The following is a 26,846-nucleotide window of genomic DNA, read 5'->3' as shown; positions in this document are numbered from 1 at the left end:
TAGAACATGTTTGGAAGCTGCTGATTTAGGGAGTAATTCTGTGTGATAGATATTTTTAGTCTATTTAGAGGCGCCAAGCAGGCTATTTGCTTCCTTACCTTGGGACTTGACATGTTCTTTGCCAGCAAGATTACTCCCTTCCTCACATGTTGCCATCTAACTCCTAGTTCCCTATGAGGGCTCACTGCAGGAGAACTTTAATTCCTCAGGAATATCCCTCATATCTTTCCGGGCAAGGTGGCTCTTCTGTGCCCCCATAGTTTCCCTGTGGGTAGGGTCTTAGATGCCTCCCCATATCTGGTTGGCTTGCTTGGTGCTGCCTCCCTGGATTTCAGTCCTTTTGAGACTAGGACTTTGGAGTGTCTGTTGCCATGTGGCACCTGCCAAGGTATCTGGCATACATAGGAGCTTGGCTGCTTACTGAATATGCGTACTGGTAAATGAGGGCCATGGAGGAGTGCAGTGCTTGTCCACATGTACCTGTAGTCTGTTGGTGGAAATAAGATGCCTGCACACCTAGGTGATTTATGTCATTTTCAGGGGTGAATGGTATCAAAATAATTGCAATCATTTGCCAAGATTCTTACCTAACTGCTTTAAACAGAAAACCAAACATATGTAAAGAGTTTCATTCATCGTGACACTTACTGTAGGCCATGTTTGTTGGCCATGCTCCACCCTTATTCCCCAATCAGATCATTTCCATTTCCAGAGCACCTGATCCTTCTACCAGTCGGCAGTGCCCTCACATTCCTCCAAGCTCCCACTGTACTTGCTGTGGGGTTCTGCCCTGAGCAGCACTCCTGAGCAATATAATATTCTCTGTCAAACCTTTCTTTATGGTGTGGCAAAAAGTTGTACATCACTGTACAACTAATGATCTGAGTGATTTAGGCATTTCACTTCTCTGGGCTTAATTTTCCTTATATGAAAAGAGAAGATTTACCTCAACTGAAAATGGGAAGAATTGGGTGTCTCTGATATCCTTCCCTCAATGTCACCACTATTTGTGCCATTGGACTTAGTGACAAATTGACTATGAAGGAAAGGATAGATTTGGAGTCTTAATTGTGGAGTCTTAATCACTGGGGAGAGCAGTGATTCCCTTAATAGAGAATAGATATATATGAGAGCAAGGATTTGAGGAGAGATGATTTTGGTTTTGATCACTTGATTTTGAGCTGCCTTTAGGAAGAAGTTGGGATGCAAGCTAGGGCTCCATAGAGAGGTTCCAGGGAAATGTGCATATTTGATACTTACTAATATGGAAGAAATAAATGAAACCTTATGAATGAGCTCTGCAAGGGAAGAGTGCAGAATGAGAAGGAAGGGATGGATGAGGACAGAGGGAGGGAAGGGCAGGAAAGGAAGCAGTAATTCTATCTGGAAATTCTACTTTTGGTTTTTTGATAAGAAATAAAAGTTCTACCATAGTGTCAAATGCCATAGAAATACAAATAAGGAAATACAGAAGGATTATTAAATAAGACATTTTGGAGGCCATATAGAGGTATTTCTACAAACTGGTAGAATATGGATTCCAGAGAATTAAGAGCTGGAGCAATTCAAACCAAGACAACAAGGTCAAGTGATGTTTCTAAGAAATTTGACAGTGAAGGAAGGAGGGAAAAATGCATATTTGAAGTAGTAAAGTTGGAAAATATTTGTTTCAGGGAAAAAGAAATGAGCAATTTTTCAGGTAAAAGAAGGGGACACTGGTGAAGAATGAGTGGTGAATTCTAAAGACAGACCCTAGAGATCACGGAATTAACTAACAACAGAAGGATATTCTTTCCTTAGAAAAGAGGGAAAAAGGATGAGAATTGATAAAACTGAAGAATAAACTGAGGTAGAAATGAGGGAATGAGGAAATTCATGTTGAATGGCATGGGTTTTTGTTTTTTTTTTCAGTGAAAAAGGAGGTAAAGTCATCCACTGAGAAAGATGGTGTGGTCTATGGAAGATAATGAAATAAATCCAGAATAGATACTTAGAGATACACAATAATTCACATATTAGAATAAACACAAATATTGATAAAGAATATTAAATGTATGGTTGAAGTTGAGATGATAACTTCATAGAGTTTTTCAACCTGGTTTTAGACTGCTGCTGCTAAGCCGTTTCAGTCGTGTCCAACTCTGTGTGACCCCATTAGACAGCAGCCCACCATCCCTGGGATTCTCCAGGCAAGAATACTGAAGTGGGTTGCCATTTCTTTCTCCAGTGCATGAAAGTGAAAAGTGAAAGTGAAATCACTCAGTCATGTCCAACTCTTTGCAACCCCGTGGACTGCAGCCTACCAGGCTCCTCCATCCATGGGATTTTCTAGGCAAGAGCCCTATATAAAAGCTAGAACAGGGCAAAGAGACTTGATAGATAATTTGATAAGGAAGCAGTGAGCAAAGAGTGAGTCTTTCTTAGAAGACAGGCTCTTAACTGATGATGGCAAGATTCGAGGTCTGGAAGCAGAAGTGCATGGCTCAAGGCCATTAAAAGACACTTGCTCTTTGGAAGAAAATCTATGACAAACCTAGACAGTGTATTAAAAAACAGAGACATCACTTTGCCAACAAAGGTGTGCATAGTCAATGCTATGGTTTTTCCAGTAGTCATGTACAGATGTGAGAGTTGGACCATAAAGAAGGCTGAGCACCAAAGAATTGATGCTTTTAAACTGTGGTGCTAGAGAAGACTCTTGAGAGTCCCTTGGACTGCAAGGAGATCAAATCAGTCAATCCTAAAGGAAATCAACCCTGAATATTCATTGAAAGAACTGATGCTGAGCTGAAGCTACAATACTTGGGCCACCTGCTGAGAAGAGCTGACTCAGTGGAAAAGACCCTGATGCCAGGAAAGATTAAGGGCAGGAGGAGAAGGGCATGACAGAAGATGAGATGGTTATATGACATCATCGACTCAATGGACATGAGTTTGAGCAAAGTCCTGGAGATAGCAAAGGACAAGGAAGCCAGGCTTGCTGCAGTCCATGGGGTTGCAAAGAGTCAGATATGACTTAGCAACTGAACAACAACAGAGGCATGCTGATCTGTCCTCTAGGTGTGGTCACTTAAAGGGGGATGAATGATAGAGGGAATAGCCCTTCCACCAATGGGCTTCAGTGGCTTGTATTATCTGAGGAAAGCCAGGTTTCTCATAAGGTTTAAGCATAGAATGACTATTCTGAGAAAAGTTTGAAGATATAGGCAGAGTTATTTGCCATGGGGTCACAAAGAATCGGACACAACTGAGTGACTCGACAACACCAAATTTGGAACTGAAGACCTACTCTCCCAGAGGTCAGGGGTGAGGCAATGGAAAGGCCAAGAATAGTATGAGTAAGAGTGTGTGTGTAAGAGAGGGAGGGAGGAAGGGGAGAGAGAGTGCAAGGGAGAAGTTAGAGTAGAAAGAAAGAGAGAGAAGGAAAGAATTTAAACTGGGTATAAGTAGACATGAGTGTACAAGAAAATATACAAGGTTGTTGATGTTTACATACATCAGAGTGATAGAGGAAGGATACAAGGAGGAAGTAGGCAGAGTTTTATAATTAGTAGAGAATAAACCAATCCTAAGTTTTGACACAGTGACCTCGGATGCAGCAAAGGTCCAATACCTTCAGGACACCTATTATTGGTTGATAAACACCTGGTCCTTCCAGTAGAAACAGCCACTGTACAAGTTACTGGAATGAATGTTTTACAGTATTTGGAGAAAAGGATTCACATTCAAATCTTTGGACCAATCTGTAGGAACCAATCAGGTCAGAAGTAGTCAATTCAACGAAATTGGTTCTCCTATTAATTCTTAGCTGATCCTACTCTTTGTCATTACATAATATAACAATGCAGGATATAACAATGCTCCCACCCTACACTGTTATATTATGTAATGACAAAGAGTAGGATCAGCTAAGAATTAATAGGAGAACCAGTTTCATGGCCACCTGATGCAAAGAGCTGACTCATTTGAAAAGACCCTGATGCTGGGAAAGACTGAGGGCAGGAGGAGAAGGGGACAACAGAGGATGAGATTGCTGGATGGCATCACCAACTCGATGGACATGGGTTTGGGTGAACTCTGGGAGTTGGTGATGGACAAGGAGGCCTGGTGTGCTGTGGTTCATGGGGTTTCAAAGAGTCGGACACGACTGAGCGACTGAACTGAACTGAACTGAGGGTGGGAGCAGTGCAATGAAACCATACACCCTAGGACTAGAAAGAACCTTAGTAATTAAATATTTTAATTTCCACATTTTATAAATGAGTAACCTGTAGCTTAGGCAGGTTAAGGGACTCAAACAAAGTAATTCAGCTTATTCTCTTGTATTATGCTCTTTGGCTTAACCTCCTCTCTATATATTAAAAACTGAAGATAGATTCTTCCCATATTCCCATTCCCAATGGCTTGGATGACACTGGTAATCCTTCAAATCAGATAATGGCAACACCTGACAGTGTAAAAAAAAAAATCCCAGAAATCTATAAAAGAAATTTAGAGCTTTGAACATTTTTGTTTCTCTGTTTCTTAAAGGGATTAAAATATCCAGGCATGCCAGACTTTGCACCAGATGAGCCAGGACGAATCTTCTTGATGGATTTAAATGAGCAAAACCCTAGGGTCCAGGAATTAAACATCAGTGATGGTTTTGACAAAGCATCCTTTAATCCACATGGAATGAGTACTTTCATTGACAAAGGTAAAACCTGACTGCTTAAGAATAAGGGGGAAATGAGGGAAATACAAACCACTCATCCTCAAACTACCCAGCGTGTATGTCAAAGGAGGGAAGATGATATTTTACCATAAAGGTATATATTTGTGAGATAATAAATGTGTATCAAAACATTTTTTTAATTGCATGAAAGAGGGGAAGACTAGATTGTGATCAAACCCTTTCTCCTATTCCCTTTTCATCTCACCATCAAAACCAGTCTGAATGTTGTTCTCAGAAATCTAACATATAAACTAAAGGCCCTTTGAAAATAATCATGTGACATCATGCTGCTGCTGCTGCTGCTAAGTCGCTTCAGGCGTGTCTGACTCTGTGTGACACCACAGACGGCAGCCCACCAGGCTCCCCCATCCCTGGGATTCTCCAGGCAAGAACACTGGAGTGGGTTGCCATTTCCTTCTCCAATGCATGAAAGTGAAAAGTCAAAGTGAAGATGTGACATTATGAAACAACATAAAAGAAAACAATAGATGAATTAGACATGATCAGCATTAAAATCTTCAAAAGATACAACCAGTATACCATAGGTAACTCTGCTGAAGGTTGCGTGGCAGCCTGGATGGGACGGAGTTTGGTGGATTATGGATACATATATGTGTGTGGCTGAGTCCATTTGCTGTTCACTTGAAACTATCACAACATTGTTAATTGGCTATGCTCTAAGAAAAAGTAAAAAGTTTATTAAAAAATAATAAAATACCAAAGTGGTTTACCAGGTGATACACTTCTATTAAGATGAACTAAATAAAGAAAAAAACCACCACCATGGAAGTGAAAAACAACCTAATGAGTAAGAGGAAAAGATTTGCAAATCAGATATTTGATGAGGCTTATATCCAGAATATATGAATAATTTTACATCTCAACCAAAAAGACAAACAACCCGATTAGGTAAAAGACAAAGATCTTAGTAGATTGTTCCAAAGAGATATACAAATGGTCAATCAACATATGAAAAGATACTCAGTATCCTTAGTCATTGCTGCTGCTGCTGCTGCTAGGTCACTTCAATCGTGTCCAACTCTGTGCGACCCCATAGATGGCAGCCCATGAGGCTCCCCCGTCCCTGGATTCTCCAGGCAAGAACACTGGAGTGGGTTGCCATTTCCTTCTCCAATGCATGAAAGTGAAAAGTGAAAGTGAAGACGCTCAGCCGTATCCGACTCTTTGCGACCCCATGGACTGCAGCCCACCAGGCTCCTACGTCCATGGAATTTTCCAGGCAAGAGTACTGGAGTGGGTTGCCATTGCCTTCTTCTTAGTCATTAGGGAAATGCAAATCAAAACCATAATGAGTCCACTTTATAACCATAGAGCAGCTACAATAAAAAAGATAGACAATAACTAGCATTGGCAAAGATGTAAGAAAGTCGACATCCTCACACTTTGCTCGTGGGATTGGGTGCAATCACGTTTGAAATCAGTTTGGCAGTTACCCAAAATGTTAAATCTAGAATTACCATATGATGTAGAAACTACTCCTTGGCACATATGCAAGAGAACTGAAAACATAGGCTCATACAAAAACTTACACACATATAGTCATAGCAGCATTACTCCTAATATACAAAAGGTAAAAATAATCCAAATTCCCATGAAATGATGAATGCATAACCAAAAGGTGGTATGTTTATACAATGGAATATTATTTGGCAATAAAAATAAACGAAGTACTGATAAATCCTGTAAGCATTACCCTAAGTGAAAGTATTCAGTCACTAAATACCACATGCTGTATGACTCCATTTATATTAAATGTCCAGAACAGGTACCTTTATAGAGACAAAAAGTAGATTCATGGTTGGCGGGGACTCAGGGGAGTGGGGAATGGGGTGTGACAGCCAATGGATATGGGGTTTCTTTGGGGGAGTGATGAAAATATTCTGGAACTAGATAGTGGCTATGGCTAGACAACTCTGTGAATACACTAAAAACACTAAACTGTACATTTTCAAAGTGTGAGTTTAATGGCAAGTGAATTAAATCTCAAAAAAGCTGTCACAGAAAGCAGGGCATAGTTATGACTATACTGTATTATATGTGCTTTAAAATAATATTATTTTTCTTTATAGTGTATAAGTCCAGACTAACAACTTTTAAATATTTGTGGGGCTACAAATCATGTAAAATATAAGAAGAATGAAACCTCTCTAGTAGTAATGACATGAAAAGGAGGAGAAATGGAAGTGCTGCAAATCAAAATTTTTGAATGAATGGTGTTTTAATTCTTCCAATTACATACTGGAGTTACAATGCATTGTTAAATATAAATTTGCGAAAGTAATTTCAGTAAACAAAAAAATAATTAATAATTATTTCAGTCCACTTATCCAGGTTACATTCCTTTCATCTGAACCAATAGAGACTTGCTAATTTTTAAATAAATGGGTACCTTTTAAATAGCTCAAAGATTTTTGTTGTTGTTCAGTCACTCAGTCATGTCCAACTCTTTGTGACCCTATGGACTGCAGCACACCAGGCTTCCCTGTTCTTTACCATCTCCCAGAGCTTGCTCAAACTCATGTCTGTTGAGTCAGTGATGCCATCCAACCACCTCATCCTCTGTCATCCCCTTCTCCTCTTGCCTTCAATCTTTCTGTGCATCAGGGTCTTTTACTAAGTTTAATATTCCCCTGAAATCTATAATAATATATGATGTGTATTTGCTTAGCAAGCTCTTATTTAAAAGATAATTGTACCTAACAGTCTTTATTGTTCTTCAGTTCATAAACTACTTTCATATATAATTTATTCCTCAAAATAAAACACTGGGCCCAACCTTGACTATTCTCCTCTCCCTGCCCCATTAAATTGACTATTTACAAGGTTCTGTCCAATCCACCCCTCACAGAACTCTCCAAGCCTCTCACCTCTCCCTATCGTCCCTGCACCATCCCAGTCCGGGTCCCCAGCATGTCTTTCCTAGATTCTGCAGTGGCCCCTGATGGTAACTGCCCTCTTGTATCACTTCAAATCACTTTATAAGCAAGTAGTTATTTTCTGTGGAAATGTGGTCATGTTACTCCCTTCTAAAAATTCATCATACGATTCCCATCACTCTCAGAAGTGAAAGTTGTTTTTTCTAAGATAGGACCATTTACTGATTAATCCTCAGGCATATAATCAGGTTTTCAGAAGTTGAGTGTATTATTATTAACATCTTATTTTATTTGTTAGTGACCTCCCTTAATTATGTATTTAATTCACAAGGCCAAAGCATTATACATAAATTGGCATGCATGAGAAGATAGAGAACAAAAGTCTTCTCACCAGGCATCTCTTAAATGAAAAAAAGGTCTTAAGAAGTGGGTAAAGCTGGGGCAGCACATATATTTTTCATGCTGTGACCAGCAAGAGTGTCTTGTTGAAGGGCCACGTGGGGACTAAATCCTTCTCGTGTTCTGTCAAGTCCCTGGAACAGAGTTGGGTCAGACCAAAAGAAAGGTTCATCTGTGAGGGAGCACTTTTCCTTAATTCAGATAATGCTGCCCATATGTTTCAGGGGCCCTAAGGATAAGCCCCACATCTCAGAGCTCCAGCTTCCAGCTTGCTCCACTGCATAACTGGAAACCCCAAGAAGGGAACTGAGGAGATGAATGCAGATCCAGTCCTGAGTGGAAGCATGGGCCCAGGTTTTTTCAAACTCTGGAGCTCATCTGATTTAGAGCTCCTGGTAAGTTAGAAAAGACTACTCTGACAAGCCAGAGTACCCTAATCTGGTTCACATTCCAGTATGAGAACAGACAGCTGAACATTCCTGAGGATGGCTATATCCTAGAACTAGCTAATCTATCTTCTCCTACACTCATATTTACATTTCATATCCATTGGGTTCACAAATAAATACCGTTTCTGCAGCCTCAGGTAGGGTGACTTGTGTTAGGAGTTCATTCTCTAACTGGGAGGTGTTTATTTTAATATGTTTACGCTGCATGACACCTCTTGAATGTGTGTTGCAATGTAGGCTCTTCTCACAGAAAAGAATTCTCAGAAAAGCTTCACTTGCCTCCACCCACTTCTGTTTGCTTAAGGGCCACTTTGGGAAACCACATCTATGTTTATGCACCGTGGTAGCTCTGCATCTTCCTGTTAGAGAGGGTGTGCAGGTGAGGCTGAGGGGAGCACTGCAGAAATATCTGGGCTTGGCTTTGCCACTGGGTGTTGGTAAAACTGCTCATAAGTCATTAACCTTCTGAGTGTCAGTTTCTTCAATAAAACGGGGATTCTGGCATTTGTTTGACTTACATTAGATGGGTTGTGGGGATCAGATACAAGATGTGTATAAGAAAAATCCCTGGACATAATCAAGTTCTATACTATGTCTAAAATAGTTGAAATAGAAGCCAACTTCTTGGAAATTATGCCTTTTTCCCAATTTAGACCAAACTGTGTATCTTTATGTTGTGAATCATCCCCACATGGACTCCACCGTGGAGATATTTAAATTTGAGGAACAACAACGTTCTTTGGTATACCTGAGAACTATAAAACATGAACTTCTCAAAAGGTATGGAATTATTTTGCATTTTTATTTATTCTGCGCCTCTGCTGTGTGCGTTGTTTTCTTAGTTCAGCAGGCTGTCTTATTATTTTTATTAATTTATTTTTTTTGGAGGCTAATTACAATAGTGTATTGGTTTTGTCACACATTGACATGAATCCACAACGGGTGTACCTGTGTTCCCCATCCTGAATGCCGCTCCCATCTCCCTCCCCATCCTTTCCCTCTGGGTCATCCCAGTGCACCAGCCCCGAGCACCCTATATCATGCATCAAACCTGGACTGGTGATCCGTTTCACACATGATATTATACGTGTTTCAATGCCATTCTTCCAAATCATCCCACCCTCTCCCTCTCCCACAGAGTCCAAAAGACTGTTCTTTACATCTGTGTCTCTTTTGCTGTCTCACATACAGGGTTATCATTACCATCTGTCTAAATTCCATATATATGTGTTAATATACTGTATTGGTATTTTTCTTTCTGACTTACTTCACTCTGTATAATAGGCTCCTGTTTCATCCACCCCATTAAAACTGATTCAAATGTATTCTTTTTAATAGCTGAGCAATATTCCACTGTGTATATGTACCACAGCTTTCTTATCCATTCGTCTGCTGATGGACATCTAGGTTGCTTCCATGTCCTGGCTATTATAAACAGTGCTGCAATGAACATTGGGGTACATGTGTCTCTTTCAATTCTGGTTTCCTTGGTGTGTATGCCCAGCAGTGGATTGCTGGGTTATATGGCAGTTCTATTTCCAGTTTTTTAAGGAATCTCCACACTGTACTCCATAGTGGCTGTACTAGTTTACATTCCCACCAACAGTGTAAGAGGGTTCCTTTTCTCCACACCCTCTCCAGCATTTATTGCTTATAAACTTTTGGAGAGCAGCCATTGTGACTGGCATGAAATGGTACCTCATTGTGGTTTTGATTTGCATTTCTCTGATAATGAGTGATGTTGAGCATCTTTTCATGTGTTTGTTAGCCATCTGAATATCTTCTTTGGAGAAATGTCTGTTTAGTTCTTTGGAGCATTTTTTGATTCAGTTCAGTTCAGGTCAGTCACTCAGTTGTGCCCGACTCTTTGCGACCCCATGAATTGCAGCATGCCAGGCCTCCCTGTCTATCACCATCTCCCGGAGTTCACTCAGACTCACGTCCATCAAGTCCGTGATGCCATCCAGCCATCTCATCCTGGGTCGTCCCCTTCTCCTCCTGCCCCCAATCCCTCCCAGCATCAGAGTCTTTTCCAATGAGTCAACTCTTCGCATGAGGTAGCCAAAGTACTGGAGTTTCAGCTTCAGCATCATTCCTTCCAAAGAAATCCCAGGGTTGGTCTCCTTCAGAATGGACTGGTTGGATCTCCTTGCAGTCCAAGGGACTCTCAAGAGTCTTCTCCAACACCACAGTTCAAAACCATCAATTCTTCGGCATTCAGCTTTCTTCACAGTCCAACTCTCACATCCATACGTGACCACTGGAAAAACCATAGCCTTGACTAGCTGGACCTTAGTCGGCAAAGCAATGTCTCTGCTTTTGAATATACTGTCTAGGTTGGTCATAACTTTTCTTCCAAGGAGTAAGCATCTTTTAATTTCATGGCTGTAGTCACCATCTGCAGGGATTTTGGAGCCCAAAAAAGATAAAGTCTGACACTGTTTCCACTGTTTCCCCATCTATTTGCCATGAAGTGATGGGACCAGATGCCATGATCTTCGTTTTCTGAATGTTGAGCTTTAAGTCAACTTTTTCACTCTCCTCTTTCACTTTCATCAAGACGCTTTTTAGTTCCTCTTCGCTTTCTGCCATGAGGGTGGTGTCATCTGCATATCTGAGGTTATTGATATTTCTCCCGGCAATCTTGATTCCAGCTTGTGTTTCTTCCAGTCCAGCTTTTCTCATGATGTACTCTGCATATAAGTTAAATAAGCAGGGTGACAATATACAGCCTTGATGTACTCCTTTTCCTATTTGGAACCAGTCTGTTGTTGATTGGGTCATTTATTTTTCTGGAATTGAGCTGCAGGAGTTGCTTGTATATTTTTGAGATTAATTCTTTGTCAGTTGCTTCGTTTGCTATTATTTTCTCCCATTCTGAAGGCAGTCATTTCACCTTGTGTATAGTTTCATTTGTTGTTCAGAAGCTTTTAATTTTAATTAGGTCCCATTTGTTTATTTTTGCTTTTATTTCCAATATTCTGGGAGGTAGGTCATAGAGGATCCTGCTGTGATTTATGATGGAGAGTGTTTTGCCTATGTTTTCCTCTAGGAGTTTTATAGTTTCTGGCCTTACATTTACATCTTTAATCCATTTTGAGTTTATTTTTGCATATGGCATTAGAAAGTGTTCTAATTTCATTTTTTACAAGTCATTGACCAGTTTTCCCAGCACCACTTCTTAAAAAGATTGCCTCCTTTGTTGAAGATAAGGTGTCCATAGGTTTGTGGATTTAGCTCTGGGCTTTCTATTTTGTTCCATTGATCCATATTTCTGTCCTTGTGCCAGTACCATACTGTCTTGATGACTGTGGCTTTGTAGTAGAGCCTGAAGTCAGGCAGGTTGTTTCTTCTAGTTCCATTCTTCTTTCTCAAGATTGCTTTGGCTTTTTGAGGTTTTTTGTATTTCCATACAAATTGTGAAATTATTTGTTCTAGCTCTGTGAAAAATACCACTGGTAGCTTGATAGGAGTTGCATTGAATATATAGATTGCTTTGGGTAGTATACTCATTTTCACTACATTGATTCTTCTGATCCATGAACACGGTATATTTCTCCATCTATTAGTATCCTCTTTGATTTCTTTCACCAGTGTTTTATAGTTTTCTATATATAGGTCTTTAGTTTCTTTAGTAGACATATTCCTAAGTACTTTATTCTTTTCGTTGCAATGGTGAATGGAATTGTTTCCTTAATTTCTCTTTCTGTTTTCTCATTGTTAGTGTATAGGAATGCAAGGGATTTCTGTGTGTTGATTTTATATCCTGCAACTTTACTATATTCATTAATTAGCTCTAGTAATTTTCTGGTGGAGTCTTTAGGGTTTTCTATGCATAGAATCATGTCATCTGCAAACAGTGAGAGTTTTACTTCTTTTCCAATCTGGATTCCTTTTATTTCTTTTTCTGCTTTGATTGCTGTGGCCAAAACTTCTAGAACTATGTTGAACAGTAGTGGTGAGAGTGGGTACCCTTGTCTTGTTCCTGACTTTAGGGGAAATGCTTTCAATTTTTCACCATTGAGGATAATGTTTGCTGTGGGTTTGTCATATATAGCTTTTATTATGTTGAGGTATGTTCCTTCTATTCCTGGTTTCTGGAGGGTTTTTATCATAAATGGATGTTGAATTTTGTCAAAGGCCTTCTCTGCATCTATTGACATAATCATATGGTTTTTATTTTTCAATTTGTTAATGTGGTATATTATGTTGATTGATTTGCAGATATTGAAGAATCCTTGCATCCCTGGGATAAAGTCCAGTTGGTCATGATGTATAATCTTTTTAATATGTTGTTGGATTCTGTTAGAATTTTGTTAAGGAATTTTGCATCTATGTTCATCAGTGATATTGGCCTGTAGTTTTCTTTGTTTGTGGCATCTTTGTCAGGTTTTGGTATTAGGGTGATGGTGGCCTGATAGAATGAGTTTGGAAGTTTACCTTCTTCTGCAATTTTCTGGAAGAGTTTGAGTAGGATAAGTGTCAGCTCTTCTCTAAATTCAGCAGGCTGTCTTAAACTTTTGTTTTGAAGTTTGTTGTTTTTTTTTCCTAAAGCTTTCTAAAGGTTCCCATGGTGACACTGCCCAGCACCTCACTAAAAATTGCTGTATTTAGTATTGAATATCTCTAACTTTTGGAAAGCATTTTAATCCTATAAAGGTGCTCAGTTAGATTCCCAAGCTCTAATTCCATCCTTGGTAACACAACAGTGCAGTACTTGCTACTGGGCTCTTTAAACACCCATACCCTCTAGTTGTCCTAGTAGGTTGTAATCTGAAAGCCACACCCACTGGGTGTTATAACCAGCCTCCAGAAGGACCATTCCTTTGTTCAATCAAAGCTTTAAAGTAGAATTTGAAGGAAGAATAAAAAGGCCTGTAGGCACATATACAAATTCACACTTATCAAGTGTTGACTGTGTGCCAGGCATTGTGCCAAAATACCTGATCCACCTCTTCTCACAACTGCCTTTAGTGACAGGCAGGAGTAAACAGACTTAGAGCAGTTTGGGGCCAAGTTACTTCCCCAAGTTACATAACCTGTAAGTGGCTGAATTAGGTGTAAACCTTGACCCATCTGAATTCAAAGCTGGGCTCTTACTCACTGTGGTGAACATCTTAGAGAAAAATTCTAAGTTTTTTATGGGCTAGGTTGCCTGTTCCGAGCCTATAATGAACTATGAAGAGTCTTTGATAAAACAGACTCAGCATCAAAAGACTGGTTCTAAAACAGTAGAGGTCCATCTTCGCATCAGGCAGACGAGTAGAGAAAGCAAAGGAACGAAGTTCATCTTCTCTCCTTTGCTCTCTTTCTCAAAGACATATTTTAATTTCTCCATACAGAATTAGGGGGCAACAAAAGCAGAGGGGAGGAAGTAAGAGAACTTAACGTTGTTGACTTTTCCCATGATGCGTCGTGTTGGGTTCTGAGGCATGGTGGGGACTAGGACTGCCACAAGGTAACTGAGAAACTGTGGACCAACAACATAACCTGTGCTTCAGTGTTCTTAAGCAAAATGGGGATTCTCTCATGGGCCTGATTACCTGCCTGGTGATTGTGAGGATCAAATGCAACATCACCTCATGGGAATAGCTCCTCAGCAGAGCCAGAGGGAAAACTCGAGACACCATTCATTTATTAGGGAGGACCAGCCCAGGATACAAAAGTCAGAGACCAACCTGAGGCAGGGGAAGGGGAGTGTCATAGGTTGAACTGTGTCCCTTCAAAAAGATAAGTTGAAATTTTAACCCCCCTCCCGTATATTAAAACATGACCTTATCTGGAAATAGGATGTTGTAATTAGTTAAGATGAGGCTATATTAGAGCCTGCCTTTAATCTAATATGATTGATGTCCTTATAAGAAGACAGACAGCAAATGAGACAACAAATTTGTGTTGTCTTAAGCCTCCCAGCTTGTGGTAACTTTTTTACAGCAGCACTATTTGGAAGAGACTATGCCAAAGCCTTTGACTGTGTGGATCACAATAAACTGTAGAAAATTCTGAAAGAGATGGGAATACCAGACCACCTGACCTGCCTCCTAAGAAATCTGTGTGCAGGTCAGGAAGCAACAGTTAGAACTGGACATGGAACAACAGATTGGTTTCAAATGGGAAAAGGAGTATGTCAAGGCTGTATGTTGTCACCCTGCTTATTTAACTTATATGCAGAGTACATCACAAAAAATGCTGAGCTGGAGGAAGCACAAGCTGGAATCAAGATTGCCAGGAGAAATATCAATAACCTCAGATATGCAGATGACACCACCATTATGGCAGAAAGCAAAGAAGAACTAAAGAGCCTCTTGATGAAAGTGAAAGAGGAGAGTGAAAAAGTTGGCTTAAAGCTCAACATTCAGAAAATGAAGATCATGGCATCCGGTCCCATCACTGCATGGCAGATAGATAGGGAAACAATGACAGACATTATTTTTGGGGGGCTCCAAAATCACTGAAGATGGTGACTGCAGCCATGAAATTAAAAGACACTTACTCCTTGGAAGAAAAATTATGACCAACCTAGACAGCATATTAAAAAGCAGAGACATTACTTTGCCAACAAAGGTCCATCTAGTCAAAGCTATGGTTTTTCCAGTTATCATTTATGGATGTGAGAGTTGTGCTATAAAGAAAGCTGAGCACTGAAGAATTGATGCTTTTGAACTGTGGTGTTGGAGATACTCTTAGAGTCCCTTGGACTGCAAGGAGATCCAACCAGTCAGTCCTAAAGGAAATCAGTCCTGAATACTCACTGGAAGGACTGCTGCTGAAGCTGAAACTCCAATACTTTGGCACCTGATGTGAAGAACTGCTGGGAAAGACTGAAGGCGGGAGGAGAAGGGGACGACAGAGGGTGAGATGGTTGGATGGCATCACCGACTCAATGGACATGAGTTTGAGTCATCTCCGGGAGTTGGTGATGGACAGGGAGGAGGCCTGGCGTGCTATAGTCCATGGGGTTGCAAAGAGTCAGACACAACTGAGCCACTAAACTGAAAACTGATACAGAAGAGAGTCTATAGTAAATATATTTGTCAAGCCAGCCACTGCTAAGTGTAACTGACTACTTGAAATCATGGGATTGCCCTCCAATAAGCAACATAGGCATCATTTCAAGACAGTCTAGTCAAGATAAGAAAGGAAGAGGAATTTATCCACCAGCCCCATCTTTCAGTAATCAAAGGTTTGCTTCAAGGGTTGTTATTTCCTGCACAAATCTCCTTACGCAGGTGCAAGGCAAATCTGGTGATATCCTGTGCTTTGATATCAATCTGGAAGCCTGGAAGTAGGAGTAAGAGGCCCATAACAGACATGGACAAGGCACTAGAAGGGTGCACTGTGGAATTCTGTCAGGTCCCATGCAGAGCAGGGTGAAGCAGTGCCAGCTGGAACAGAGCAGGTGGGCTTTGAGGACTTTGAGAGGTGCCCTGATAAACACAATGACAAGGCATTTCAAGAGGTGGAAGAAAGTGCTACAGGACATATTATGAGGAAGTTTAACTTAATCTATGGTGTTGGGCAATACCTCTTAGAAGAAGGACTGTGTAAACTGAGACCTAAAAGACAAGTAGCCCAACAAACTTGGGGAAATCATTATGCACCAAAACCTCAAAGTAGCTCCTGATTCATCCAAAAGTTTTTTTTCCTAAATTAAGTCTAAACTTGTATGGGTATAACTGAATCACTTTATTATACACCTGCAACTAACATCATTGTTAATTGACTATACTCCAATATAAAATAAAAAATTTAAAAATCATGTATACCACGAGAAAGGGTGGCACATTAAACTTATTGACAATATTGTGTATTTTACAAAGTTGCTGCCTAAAGGAGCTTCACACACACACACACACAAAGTTCAATTTTTTTCCTTGCATTTTTTTCAAGTCATCTTTTTCTTTTCCAAAATGGAATTAACTTTGTTTTTATTGACTTTTGTTGTAAGAGTAAGACTTGCTTCATTTAAATTTTTTAATGGTATTGAAGAATATAAATAAGAGAGAATAACACTCATAATCCCACCTATGCAGAGAAAATATAAAGGTCAGACTGATCTGGGTCTTGGTGCAATAATAGGAAAGAAAAACCCTAACTCTTTCACAGCTCAAACCATGAAGTTGTTTTGTCTTCTCACTCATGCTATGTCCACTGTAGATTCAGGAAGTCAGTTGTATGGTGTCTGCATGTAGAACCCTAAGAGAGGACCACAGTTTATCAGAAAAGTTGCTGGTTACTGTGGGAGAGTGAGGGAAGCATTCTGGCTCTCAAAGCCTCCCATCTTGCAAGCTAATATATCATTTCATTTTCATTGGCCAGAGCAAGTCACACGGCTGTGCCTAACTCCAAGGGCACGGAGGAGCCTAGTTCAAGAAAGAAGAGAACCATAAGTACTGGTGAACTGCATGATGACCACCACAGATAACTACTATTAACATTCACAAGTCACCAGATTTAGATTTGGGGTTTATCTGTAAACTTATCTGTTTTTGCTGACTCCTATGGAAGGGCGGAGTGAGACAACAAGTGGCTAAAAGAAAACCCATCAGGGCAATGAAAAGTCATGTCCTCTTTGTGGAATTCTTTAATCCAGACTAGTTCTTGTACAGTTCTTCAAGCTGATGAATTTATTGGTCTTTGAGATTTCATGATTTTAATTAGCTCATGGTTTGCTGGTTTTCCCCCTCTCTCTCTTTTTTTTCATTTTAGTGTGAATGATATCGTGGTTCTCGGACCAGAACAGTTCTATGCCACCAGAGACCACTATTTTACCAACTTCTTCTTGATGCTATTAGAGTTGTTCATGGATCTTCACTGGACTCAGGTGCTTTTCTACAGCCCAGGAGAGGTTAAAGTGGTGGCCGGAGGATTTAGTTCTGCCAATGGAATTACACTCTCACTAGACAAGAAGTAAGCTCTTTTATGAATTTTCAACTGTTTACCCTCATGTTCTTGTGGACTCTGTCTCTGAAGAAGTGGTTACTTCTTGAGGCTTACGTACTCAATACATGTGTGCAGGGATCCAGTGTGGCGAGGGCTCACACTCGGTCTGTGATCTTAAGCCAACCACTGCCCTTGAGCACATAAGGCTCCCCCAACAAAATGAAGGATTTGGACTCATGGATATGAGGTCCTTGTTTCAAATTCTTTTTTGTTTTTTTAAAGAGGAAAAAGGATATATGTTTTCTTGTTTAACAAAATGAATTAAATAAATGAAGCTTCAGCTCAAACTCTATATAAAATTACAGAGGTCTGGGGCCATGGGTTGTGGGCTGATGGGTGCCTGGTCCCGAGGTGGGGATCCAGCATGGCCACAAGGCCAGGTGGGTCTTGGGCTTCAGGAGAGAACAAGTCTCTGTGGCCCAGCCTTCTTTTCATCATTGTTAATATTATTATCTTAATTTCTTAAATTTCAAGGGCCCCATCTTTCTGGCCATGGGAGGCTAGGTGAGACAGGAGGCTGGCTGGGATGGGAGGCACCCCCAGCCTGCCCCAGCCTGTCAGGGCAGTACCTAGGACTGCTCTGCCCTACCCCCTGGCCCAGGGTACTGGTGGACTCCTGGACATCCAGGACAGGTGGTAGAAAAATAGCCTGGGTAGGGACATAGGCGGGCAGGCATAGTTTGTTCCAAATTCTTGTGTGACTAAAAAGAAGAATGAATGCACAATACCTCTATTCTTCATGAGGCCAGAAGGACTTTAACTGAGTTAACTTATACTAAGTTCAGTTACCCAAAAGTTATTAGACAGGGAGGCCCAACTTAGACTGGGCACTGTGATTGTGTAAGTGGCAGACTTCCTTTCATACTACAGCAGACTTTTCTATGAGAAATGCTATTTTATGCAGTATAAAATTTTATGAGAAACATTCTTTTAAAGTGTTTTAAAATGGAAGGTTATTTAAAAAGAAGAGTACCATGAATATTAAATGTAATGGTAAGATAGTAAGTAGAGATGATCCCTGTGGAAAACAATTGTGAGCATTCTTCCTCTTTTTAAAAATGATTGTGATTGAGTTTCATGATCATCTGCTACATCTTTTCAAGCACTAGTTTCAAGCACTAGAAGTATAGAATCTATTGGCCTTATAAGAGATCCACTTATCTCCATTCAATTTAAAGAATAAAGTGTGACTCTTCTAACTAATGAGACTGAGCCTGAGTGTCATTTGGAAACACCAATTCCATTGCCTTTCGTCAAATTTCATATTCAAAGCTTATTAAAGTACTTCAAAAGTATTAAACACACTACTCCATTATCTTTCACTGTGGTTTAGCAAGGTATTGCACGGACATGTTGAGCTATTGTGAATTTGTAAACCTCTTTTCCAAAATGAGAGTCAGTGTCATCTTTCATTATTACTTGCTTAAATGTAAATGTTGCTTACTTCAAAGGTATATCTATGTAGCTGATGTATCGGATAAGAACATTCATGTTATGAAAATACATGACAACTGGGATTTAACTCAACTCAAGGTAAGAGTACCCTGGTTTCCCATACAACATGTTCCATTAGCTCCCAAGCTTGACCCGAGAATGTACTTCTTAAATGAAGGAAATGAGACTATTTTTGAAGAATGATGGTGACATTATGCTTGCACTTAGAAAATTCAGTAGCAAAAATATCAATTTGGGGAGCCAGAAGGAGCTAGTAGGAGGAAGGTGGAAGGGATGAAAGTCAGAACAATGTTTCACTGCTTCCTCTTTGTTGGAAGGTAATCCAGTTGGACACCTTAGTGGATAACTTAACTGTTGATCCTGACACGGGAGATATTTTGGCAGGATGCCATCCTAATGCTCTCAAGCTGCTGATGTATAACACCGAGGATCCTCCAGGGTCAGAAGTAAGTTCTTAGACTTACCTGAACTGCAGGGGAAAGCTGCAGGAACAAATAATGTGTGGAGGTGACTTGGGAGAATTTAGCAGGCCATATCTGATGTTCCAGAACTGAACAAATTCTTCATATGGAAAGTGTAAGATTTGGGACAGGCTGGGGAGATACAGTCCATTAACCCTTTCAAGTCACCTGGTGCCCGTTAACCATCAGTGCTAAACAACATATCCCATCCATGCAAAGGCTATACTTGTTTTTGGGAATCATGGGTACCAGTTTGTGGCCCAGGGAATTGGGGAACCCTGGTTTAAATGACTGTAATCTCAAAAAAAAATTTGATTTTGCCAGCAGTTCTATTACATATGATAGTGCTGAAGAATGTCTCATTTTAAAGATGTTATTTTAAATCTCTTCTAAAATAATATCTTATACCACTGAATTTTATATGGCATTAAAAACAACAGCATAAAGTATTGCAATTTCTATAGCATTATGCTTAAAATAAAAAATCTCTAGTGAATTTAAATACAGATATAAATTCTTGGCACACATACTATGAGAGATTTATTTCCAAAAATTACTAAGCACTTATAATGCACTAGGCTTTGTTCTCATACTTAGAATATATATCAGAAAATAAAGCATACCAAGATCCCTACTGTTAGGGAGGGAGACATTCAATAAGCATCAGAAATAAGTAAATTATATATTAATAGTAAGTTTGAAGTTGAAAAGTTCTATGGAAGAAAAAGCATAACAGTAAAAGGGATCAGGACTACTGTGAACAGAGGGACAGCAGGTCTTAGTAAATACAGAGACCAAGACAGACCTCACTGAGAAGGTAAGATTCTAACAAAGATATAATGGTTGAATCTAGATTTGGGGTTTTGGGAAATTGAGCCTCAAATGCCACCCTGGTAATTGGTCCAGTGGGTAAAGAGAGAACATACTGCTTCCAAAATTGCTATTCTTTAGTTTTTTGTTTTTTTTTTTAATTTGTTTCTTGAGACTTCCTGGCAATCCACTGGTTAAGATTCTGTGCTTCCAATGCAGGGGCTCACGCTTGATCCCTGGTTGGAGAACTAAGATCCCACATGCTGTGCAGTACAGTAAAAATAAATTAATAAAAATTAAAAAAAATTTTCCTTTTATTAACAAATTAGTCACAACTTTTTTTTGGGGGGGTGGGCGGTCACACCACATAGCTTGTGGGATCTTAGTTCTCAGACCAGAGACTGAACCCATGCCCTTGGCGGTGAAACTGTGGAATCCTAACCACTGGACCTCCAGGGAACACCCTAGTCACAACTTCTTGACAAAAAAACAGTAACAACAACAACAACAAAAAACCACCAAAACATCAAAAAATATAAAAAGTACAGTCTGAGACTGGAGCCTGAAGAATGTCACCCTGGGCCAGCAAGCTACCCTAGCCTCAGATGTGTGCCTCACAAAGTGATACATACAACTTTTCCACAAATGCCCAACAATAATGTCTGCTTTAAAAGAACAAAAGAAAATATGATCCACAGAATGATTTGAAAATTGCTTACACTCTTTTTCATGTCTCCATTTTCAAGTTTAATCATTTGTTTACTTTAGGTAAGACTTCTTTCTTCACAATCTCTGATACCCTTTATTTTTGGTTGAGGCTAATGTTTACAACATGAGTTCCATCTTGAGTATTTCCATGTAACAAACCTGAGATAAAGTTGTAGGATCTTCCTTAAGATAGGAACTTAAAAAAAAAAAACTCTACTAAACTCTGTTTTAATAAGAGATGTCGATATAGACTCATGAACTCCTACTTGGCTTTCTTTAATTCATATCATGTCCTGATTGAGTGAACTTCATCCAAGCTATTTGGAAACCTGAGTGCTTATATATTTACTGATTAGCAAACTAAAGAGTATTAATCCTGCAGATCAAAAATAGGACTAGGCAGTCACGTCAGACTGAATTCCAGAGTGTGCATTCTTTACGCTTGCTTCCCTGAGTGGGGGCTGCAGCTGTGAAAACTACCATCCACTGGTTCTGGGTTGGTTTGGCTAGCTAACTCACTATCCCTTCATTATTTTGCTCCATGTTTACCTCCCCATGCTGTATGCCCAGTGAAAGGCAAGGCCCTTTCTATAGAAGGAAGACTGTACACTCAATTAGATAAGAGCATTCATGGTTCTTACCTGTCTCTATAGAGATGCCCGAACTATCAAAATTGTGAAAACCATCTGTTAAGGAATTGGGCTGATGTGAGATTACTAGCTCACTTGATTAGAAACATTAATACTTTCATTAGAATAAGAAAAAAAAAAGACTGAAGATGCACAGATTTTAACTTACTGATTTCTGGGAATTGTACACATTCTGGAGTGTTTGGGAAAGAAAATGTCTCTGACAGCTGTTTGTTCTTATACTAATGAATGTTCTTTCTTGACAGGCACTTCGCATCCGGAACGCTTTGTCTGAGAAGCCCATGATAAGCACCATGTATGCCAACAGTGGCTCAGTGCTTCAGGGCAGCTCTGTGGCTTCTGTGTACAGGGGGAAGCTTCTCATAGGCACTGTATTTCATAAAGCCCTGTACTGTGAGCTCTAGACTCCAGACAGTCCCAAAGTCTACACGTTTGGTAAAAGTAAACCCCTAATCATATGATAAGTGGAACTCTAAGTAAATGACAGCTGGACAAAAGTGTGTCCAGCTTTTCTTATGCATAGACATAAAGAAGCAGAGAGATTACATAAAATTCCCCTAATTGCAAGCCAAGTTAGTGACAGTGCAACAAGAAACCAAACCTCTCAATTCTTTAACCAACTATTCCCAATATCTTTTCTACAATAAGACATGTGAGCTGTGATGAGTGAGGTGTCCAGCTTACTTGGTAGCTGTGTGGCAAAATTACGTCATACAGCTGTGCTGTTCTGAGCCTCCTGCAGTCCAGACCAGGAGAAGGGCTAATGTTCAAACATTTACAATCCCTCTTCTCTTCCTTCAATTGCACAAGGCACAAACTGCCAGTCATGTGCCCAACACATGGATAAAAGCAAGAGTTGGCATTGCGAGACTGCCCAAGCCCTCCCTGAACTGGCATTCTCCCAATGCAGACACACAGGAAGTCAGATTCTGGGAAACCTGACAAAAGACAGATGGCACTGTCTACTTTAAGCCACAGCAGAGCTAATATGATCTTTGTAACAGGTCATTATTCATGGTGGTATCTTGTCTCTGAAGTGAAGTGTTGTTATCAGCTTGACTCTGAGCTAGGAGACAGGGCCTCAGAACTGTTAATCCTCAGCTGCTTTAATCTTGTTATTTTGGTTGATTCAGTAAACACTTATTAAGCAACATTCTGCAGACTTGACCCTAAAAAATCTGAAATAAATAACACAGTATAGTACTGAAGTCCTGTCTTAAGGACTCAACCTTAGTTTGATGAAGATGAATAGAAGGGTCCTTTTCTTGGTCAAAAATCAAGACAACTTTTAGCAAATTATTAACGTGGCTTAGTATACCCAAGCACCCCACTCCCTCCCCCTTCCCTTTTCTGTGAATTTTACTGAGAACTGGTTGGTTGATATATTTTTCTCTTCTGAGGATGGGGTGTTGGGGTGACTTCTTTGTGTCCTAAATCATTTCGCTCAGTTCGATGTAACTTTTGTTGAAAAGTTTTGTAGCCAGGTAAAATTCTACTTTTTAGCCCATGTTACCCTTTCTGATTTAGACAATAAAACTATGGTTTCCAGACTTCCCTGGTGGCTCAGATGGTAAAGAATCCACTGGCAGTGCAGGAGACCGGGGTTCCATCCCTGAGTCAGGAAGATCCCCTGGAGAAGGGAGTGGCTACCCGCTCCAGTATTCTTGCCTGGAGAATTCCATGGACATAGGAGCCTGGCTGGCTACAGTCCATGGGGTCGCAATGAGTCAGACATGACTGAGCAACTAAGCACACAACACAAACTGTAGTTTCCATTGCTCTAGAAGATGAATGATTCAGCAAAAATGTTACAATCAGTTCTCAGATTTTACATTTCAAAAGGCTAACCATTAGGGAGACACAGAGAAAAATAACTAAGAGCATGTATATAGCCAGTTTTGGAAAATACAATCTTTTTTCTTTCTTGTCTTTAACCTGTACAACTGCAAATTAGATAAAGTTTATCTGACTAAGGGAGACTTGGAGAGCCAGAAATGAGAAGAAAACGTGTATTTAGATGCTGGTGGGTTCATAAAAATCTACCCTCTTCTTTTTGGGGCAATTTAGGAAAGGCTGCATGATAAAATCCTCAGAGAGATGGGTAGCAATCTCATTACTAGGGACCAATATGTCCTTTCATAATGAAGCCCTAGGAGAGATAAAGCCCTGGTGTTTCCCTTCATGTCAGTTCAGTTCAGTCGCTCAGTCGTGTCTGACTCTTTGCGACCCCATGAATCGCAGCACACCAGGCCTCCCTGTCCATCACCAATTCCCAGAGTTCACTCAAACTCACGTCCATTGAGTCGGTGATGCCATCCAGCCATCTCATCCTCTGTCTTCCCGATCTCCTCCTGCCCCCAATCCCTCCCAGCATCAGAGTCTTTTCCAGTGAGTCAACTCTTCGCATGAGGTGGCCAAAGTACGGAGTTTCAGCTTTAGCATCATTCCCTCCAAAGAACACCCGGAACTGATCTCCTTTAGAATGGACTGGTTGGATCTCCTTGCAGTCCAAGGGACTCTCAAGAGTCTTCTCCAACACCACAGTTCAAAACCATCAATTCTTTGGCCATCAGCTTTCTTCACAGTCCAACTCTCACATCCATACATGACCACAGGAAAAACAATAGCCTTGACTAGACGGACCTTTGTTGGCAAAGTAATGTCTCTGCTTTTCAATATGCTATCTAGGTTGGTCATAACTTTTCTTCCAAGGAGTAAGCGTCTTTTAATTTCATGGCTGCAGTCACCATCTGCAGTGATTTTGGAGCCCCAAAACATAAAGTCTGACACTGTTTCCACTGTTTCTCCATCTATTTGCCATGAAGTGATGGGACCAGATGCCATGATCTTAGTTTTCTGAATGTTGAGCTTTAGGCCAACTTTTTCACTCTCCTCTTTCACTTTCATCAAGAGGCTCTTTAGTTCCTCTTCACTTTCTGCCATAAGGGTGGTGTCATCTGCATATCTGAGACTATAGATATTTCTCCTGGCAATCTTGATTCCAGCTTGTGTTTCTTCCAACCCAGCATTTCTCATGATGTACTCCGTATAGAAGTTAAATAAGCAGGTGACAATATACAGCCTTGACGTACTCCTTTTCCTATTTGGAACCAGTCTGTTGTTCCATGTCCAGTTCTAACTGTTGCTTCCAGACCTGCATATAGGTTTCTCAGGAGGCAGGTCAGGTGGTCTGGTATTCCCATCTCTTGAAGAATTTTCCACAGTTTGTGGTGATCCACACAGTCAAAGGCTTTGGCATTGTCAATAAAGCAGAAATAGATGTTTTTCTGGAACTCTCTTGCTTTTTCCATGATCCAGCAGATGTTGGCAATTTGATCTCTGGTTCCTCTGCCTTTTCTAAAACCAGCTTGAACATCTGGAAGTTCATGGTTCATGTATTGCTGAAGCCTGGCTTGGAGAATTTTGAGCATTACTTTACTAGCGTGTGAAATGAGTGCAATTGTGCAGTAGTTTGAGCATTCTTTGGCATTGCCTTTCTTTGGGATTGGAATGAAAACTGACCTTTTCCAGTCCTGTGGCCACTGCCGAGTATATCCCTTCATGTAGGTACCTCCAAATCGTTATGAGATTACCTTGAGCCTCTTCCCTTACTTGGTTTGGGAGGGAGAGGTACTGCCCCCCACAATAGATGCTGCATTTAATGATTCATTGTCTTTTCTTGCCCAGTCTTTCTGTTTAAATTGTCAGAGATGCAGGTGGGGATATTAGAGTGATGATGAGCTCTTTGTCAAGCTCAGAAAAGTAAAGAGCAAAAACCAATGTGATCGACAGCTCCAAGATGGCCCCTAATGATGTCTAATTTCTGGTATTCCTTCTCTTGCACAGTTCCCTCCTACATCAAATATGGCTGACTCGTGTAATTAACAGGACATTCAAGATGATGATGGGTGACTGTCAAGGCTAGGTTATACAAAAACTCTTCCATTTCTGTTTTGCTCACAAAAGAACCATGCATCATGATAAAAGTTTCTCACTGCTTTAAGATGCTAAATTCAGAAGTAATTTGTAATGATCAACTAAGGAAACAGAAAATTGAATACAGTGTAGAGATTAAACAAAAGCCAAAAGTTCATTCTTTAAAAAAAATAGTAAAACCTGACACACATCTGGTGGGATTTATGAAGAAAAAAGAATGGCTAAGTTATCCAGTGTCAGAAATGAAAAATAAGACAAGCAGATGCTGTAGACATTCAGTTCAGTTCAGTCGCTCAGTCGTGTCCGACTCTTTGCGATCCTATGAATCGCAGCATGCCAGGCCTCCCTGTCCATCACCAACTCCCGGAGTTCACTCAGACTCACGTCCATCGAGTCAGTGATGCCATCCAGCCATCTCATCCTCTGTCGTCCCCTTCTCCTCCTGCCCCCAATCCCTCCCAGCATCAGAGTCTTTTCCAACTCTTCGCATGAGGTGGCCAAAGTACTGGAGCTTCAGATTTAGCATCATTCCTTCCAAAGAAATCCCAGGGCTGATCTCCTTCAGAATGGACTGGTTGGATCTCCTTGCAGTCCAAGGGACTCTCAAGAGTCTTCTCCAACACCACAGTTCAAAAGCATCAATTCTTCGGCTCTCAGCCTTCTTCACAGTCCAACTCCCACATCCATACATGACCACAGGAAAGACCATAGCCTTGACTAGACGGACCTTAGTCGGCAAAGTAATATCTCTGCTTTTGAATATGCTATCTAGGTTGGTCATAACTTTTCTTCCAAGGAGTAAGCATCTTTTAATTCCATGGCTGAAGTCACCCTCTGCAGTGATTTTGGAGCCCCCCAAAATAAAGTCTGACACTGTTTCCACTGTTTCCCCATCTATTTCCCATGAAGTGATGGGACCGGATGCCATGATCTTCGTTTTCTGAATGTTGAGCTTAGAGAGATAAAAAGGGTTTGATGTACCTGTTTGTGCCAACAAATTTGAAATTTTTATGAAAGGAAGAAACTCATGGAAAAAAATAACACTATTAATTGAGGTAAGGCTAACCTATTGTAACATACAAAATGAAACATATGATGCCTTAAAAAATAGATGATCAATTTTCTTTTATTGTCCAGTTTTCAGGAGAGTGATCAATGTGGCAGCTTCCCTTGATGGGGCCATCCAGAGGCATCACTGGTTAGATTTTGCAGGAAAGAGAAAGCACACTCAGATGGGGCTATTGAGGGAAGTTCTTTAAGGGGAGTATAGATACAAGGGTGGGAATGTAACAAGAAACTAGTAAGACAAAGTATAATACTCCGTTGTTAGCAATGGAGTAACAGAAAAGTTGGGGGTTTTCCAGGGACTGTTTCCTGCCCTAGGTTTGAAGGAACAAGGGAATAGAAGTAGTTATTAGAACCAA

At 40.4% G+C, this 26,846-nt stretch overlaps 1 protein-coding gene across 1 annotated transcript in view; it reads left to right on the top strand.

Moving 5' to 3' along the window:
• PON3 (paraoxonase 3) overlaps nucleotides 1–23,036 on the top strand; it is a 35,348-nt gene extending 12,312 nt beyond the window's left edge. Inside the window, exons 4-9 of the mRNA XM_069587469.1 lie at nucleotides 4,531–4,696; nucleotides 9,113–9,239; nucleotides 17,169–17,369; nucleotides 18,854–18,935; nucleotides 19,175–19,303; nucleotides 21,732–23,036. Coding sequence (XP_069443570.1) covers nucleotides 4,531–4,696; nucleotides 9,113–9,239; nucleotides 17,169–17,369; nucleotides 18,854–18,935; nucleotides 19,175–19,303; nucleotides 21,732–21,890 — 864 coding nt within the window. The 3' untranslated portion in view covers nucleotides 21,891–23,036. The remainder of the gene's footprint in view (nucleotides 1–4,530; nucleotides 4,697–9,112; nucleotides 9,240–17,168; nucleotides 17,370–18,853; nucleotides 18,936–19,174; nucleotides 19,304–21,731) is intronic.
• The last annotated feature ends 3,810 nt before the right edge of the window (nucleotides 23,037–26,846 follow it).

This window comes from Ovis canadensis, chromosome 4 (genome assembly GCF_042477335.2).
Source record: "Ovis canadensis isolate MfBH-ARS-UI-01 breed Bighorn chromosome 4, ARS-UI_OviCan_v2, whole genome shotgun sequence".
Classification (NCBI taxonomy): domain Eukaryota; kingdom Metazoa; phylum Chordata; class Mammalia; order Artiodactyla; family Bovidae; genus Ovis; species Ovis canadensis.
Note: the sequence above shows the minus strand (reverse complement) of the source record. Positions and strands in the feature narration are given on the sequence as shown.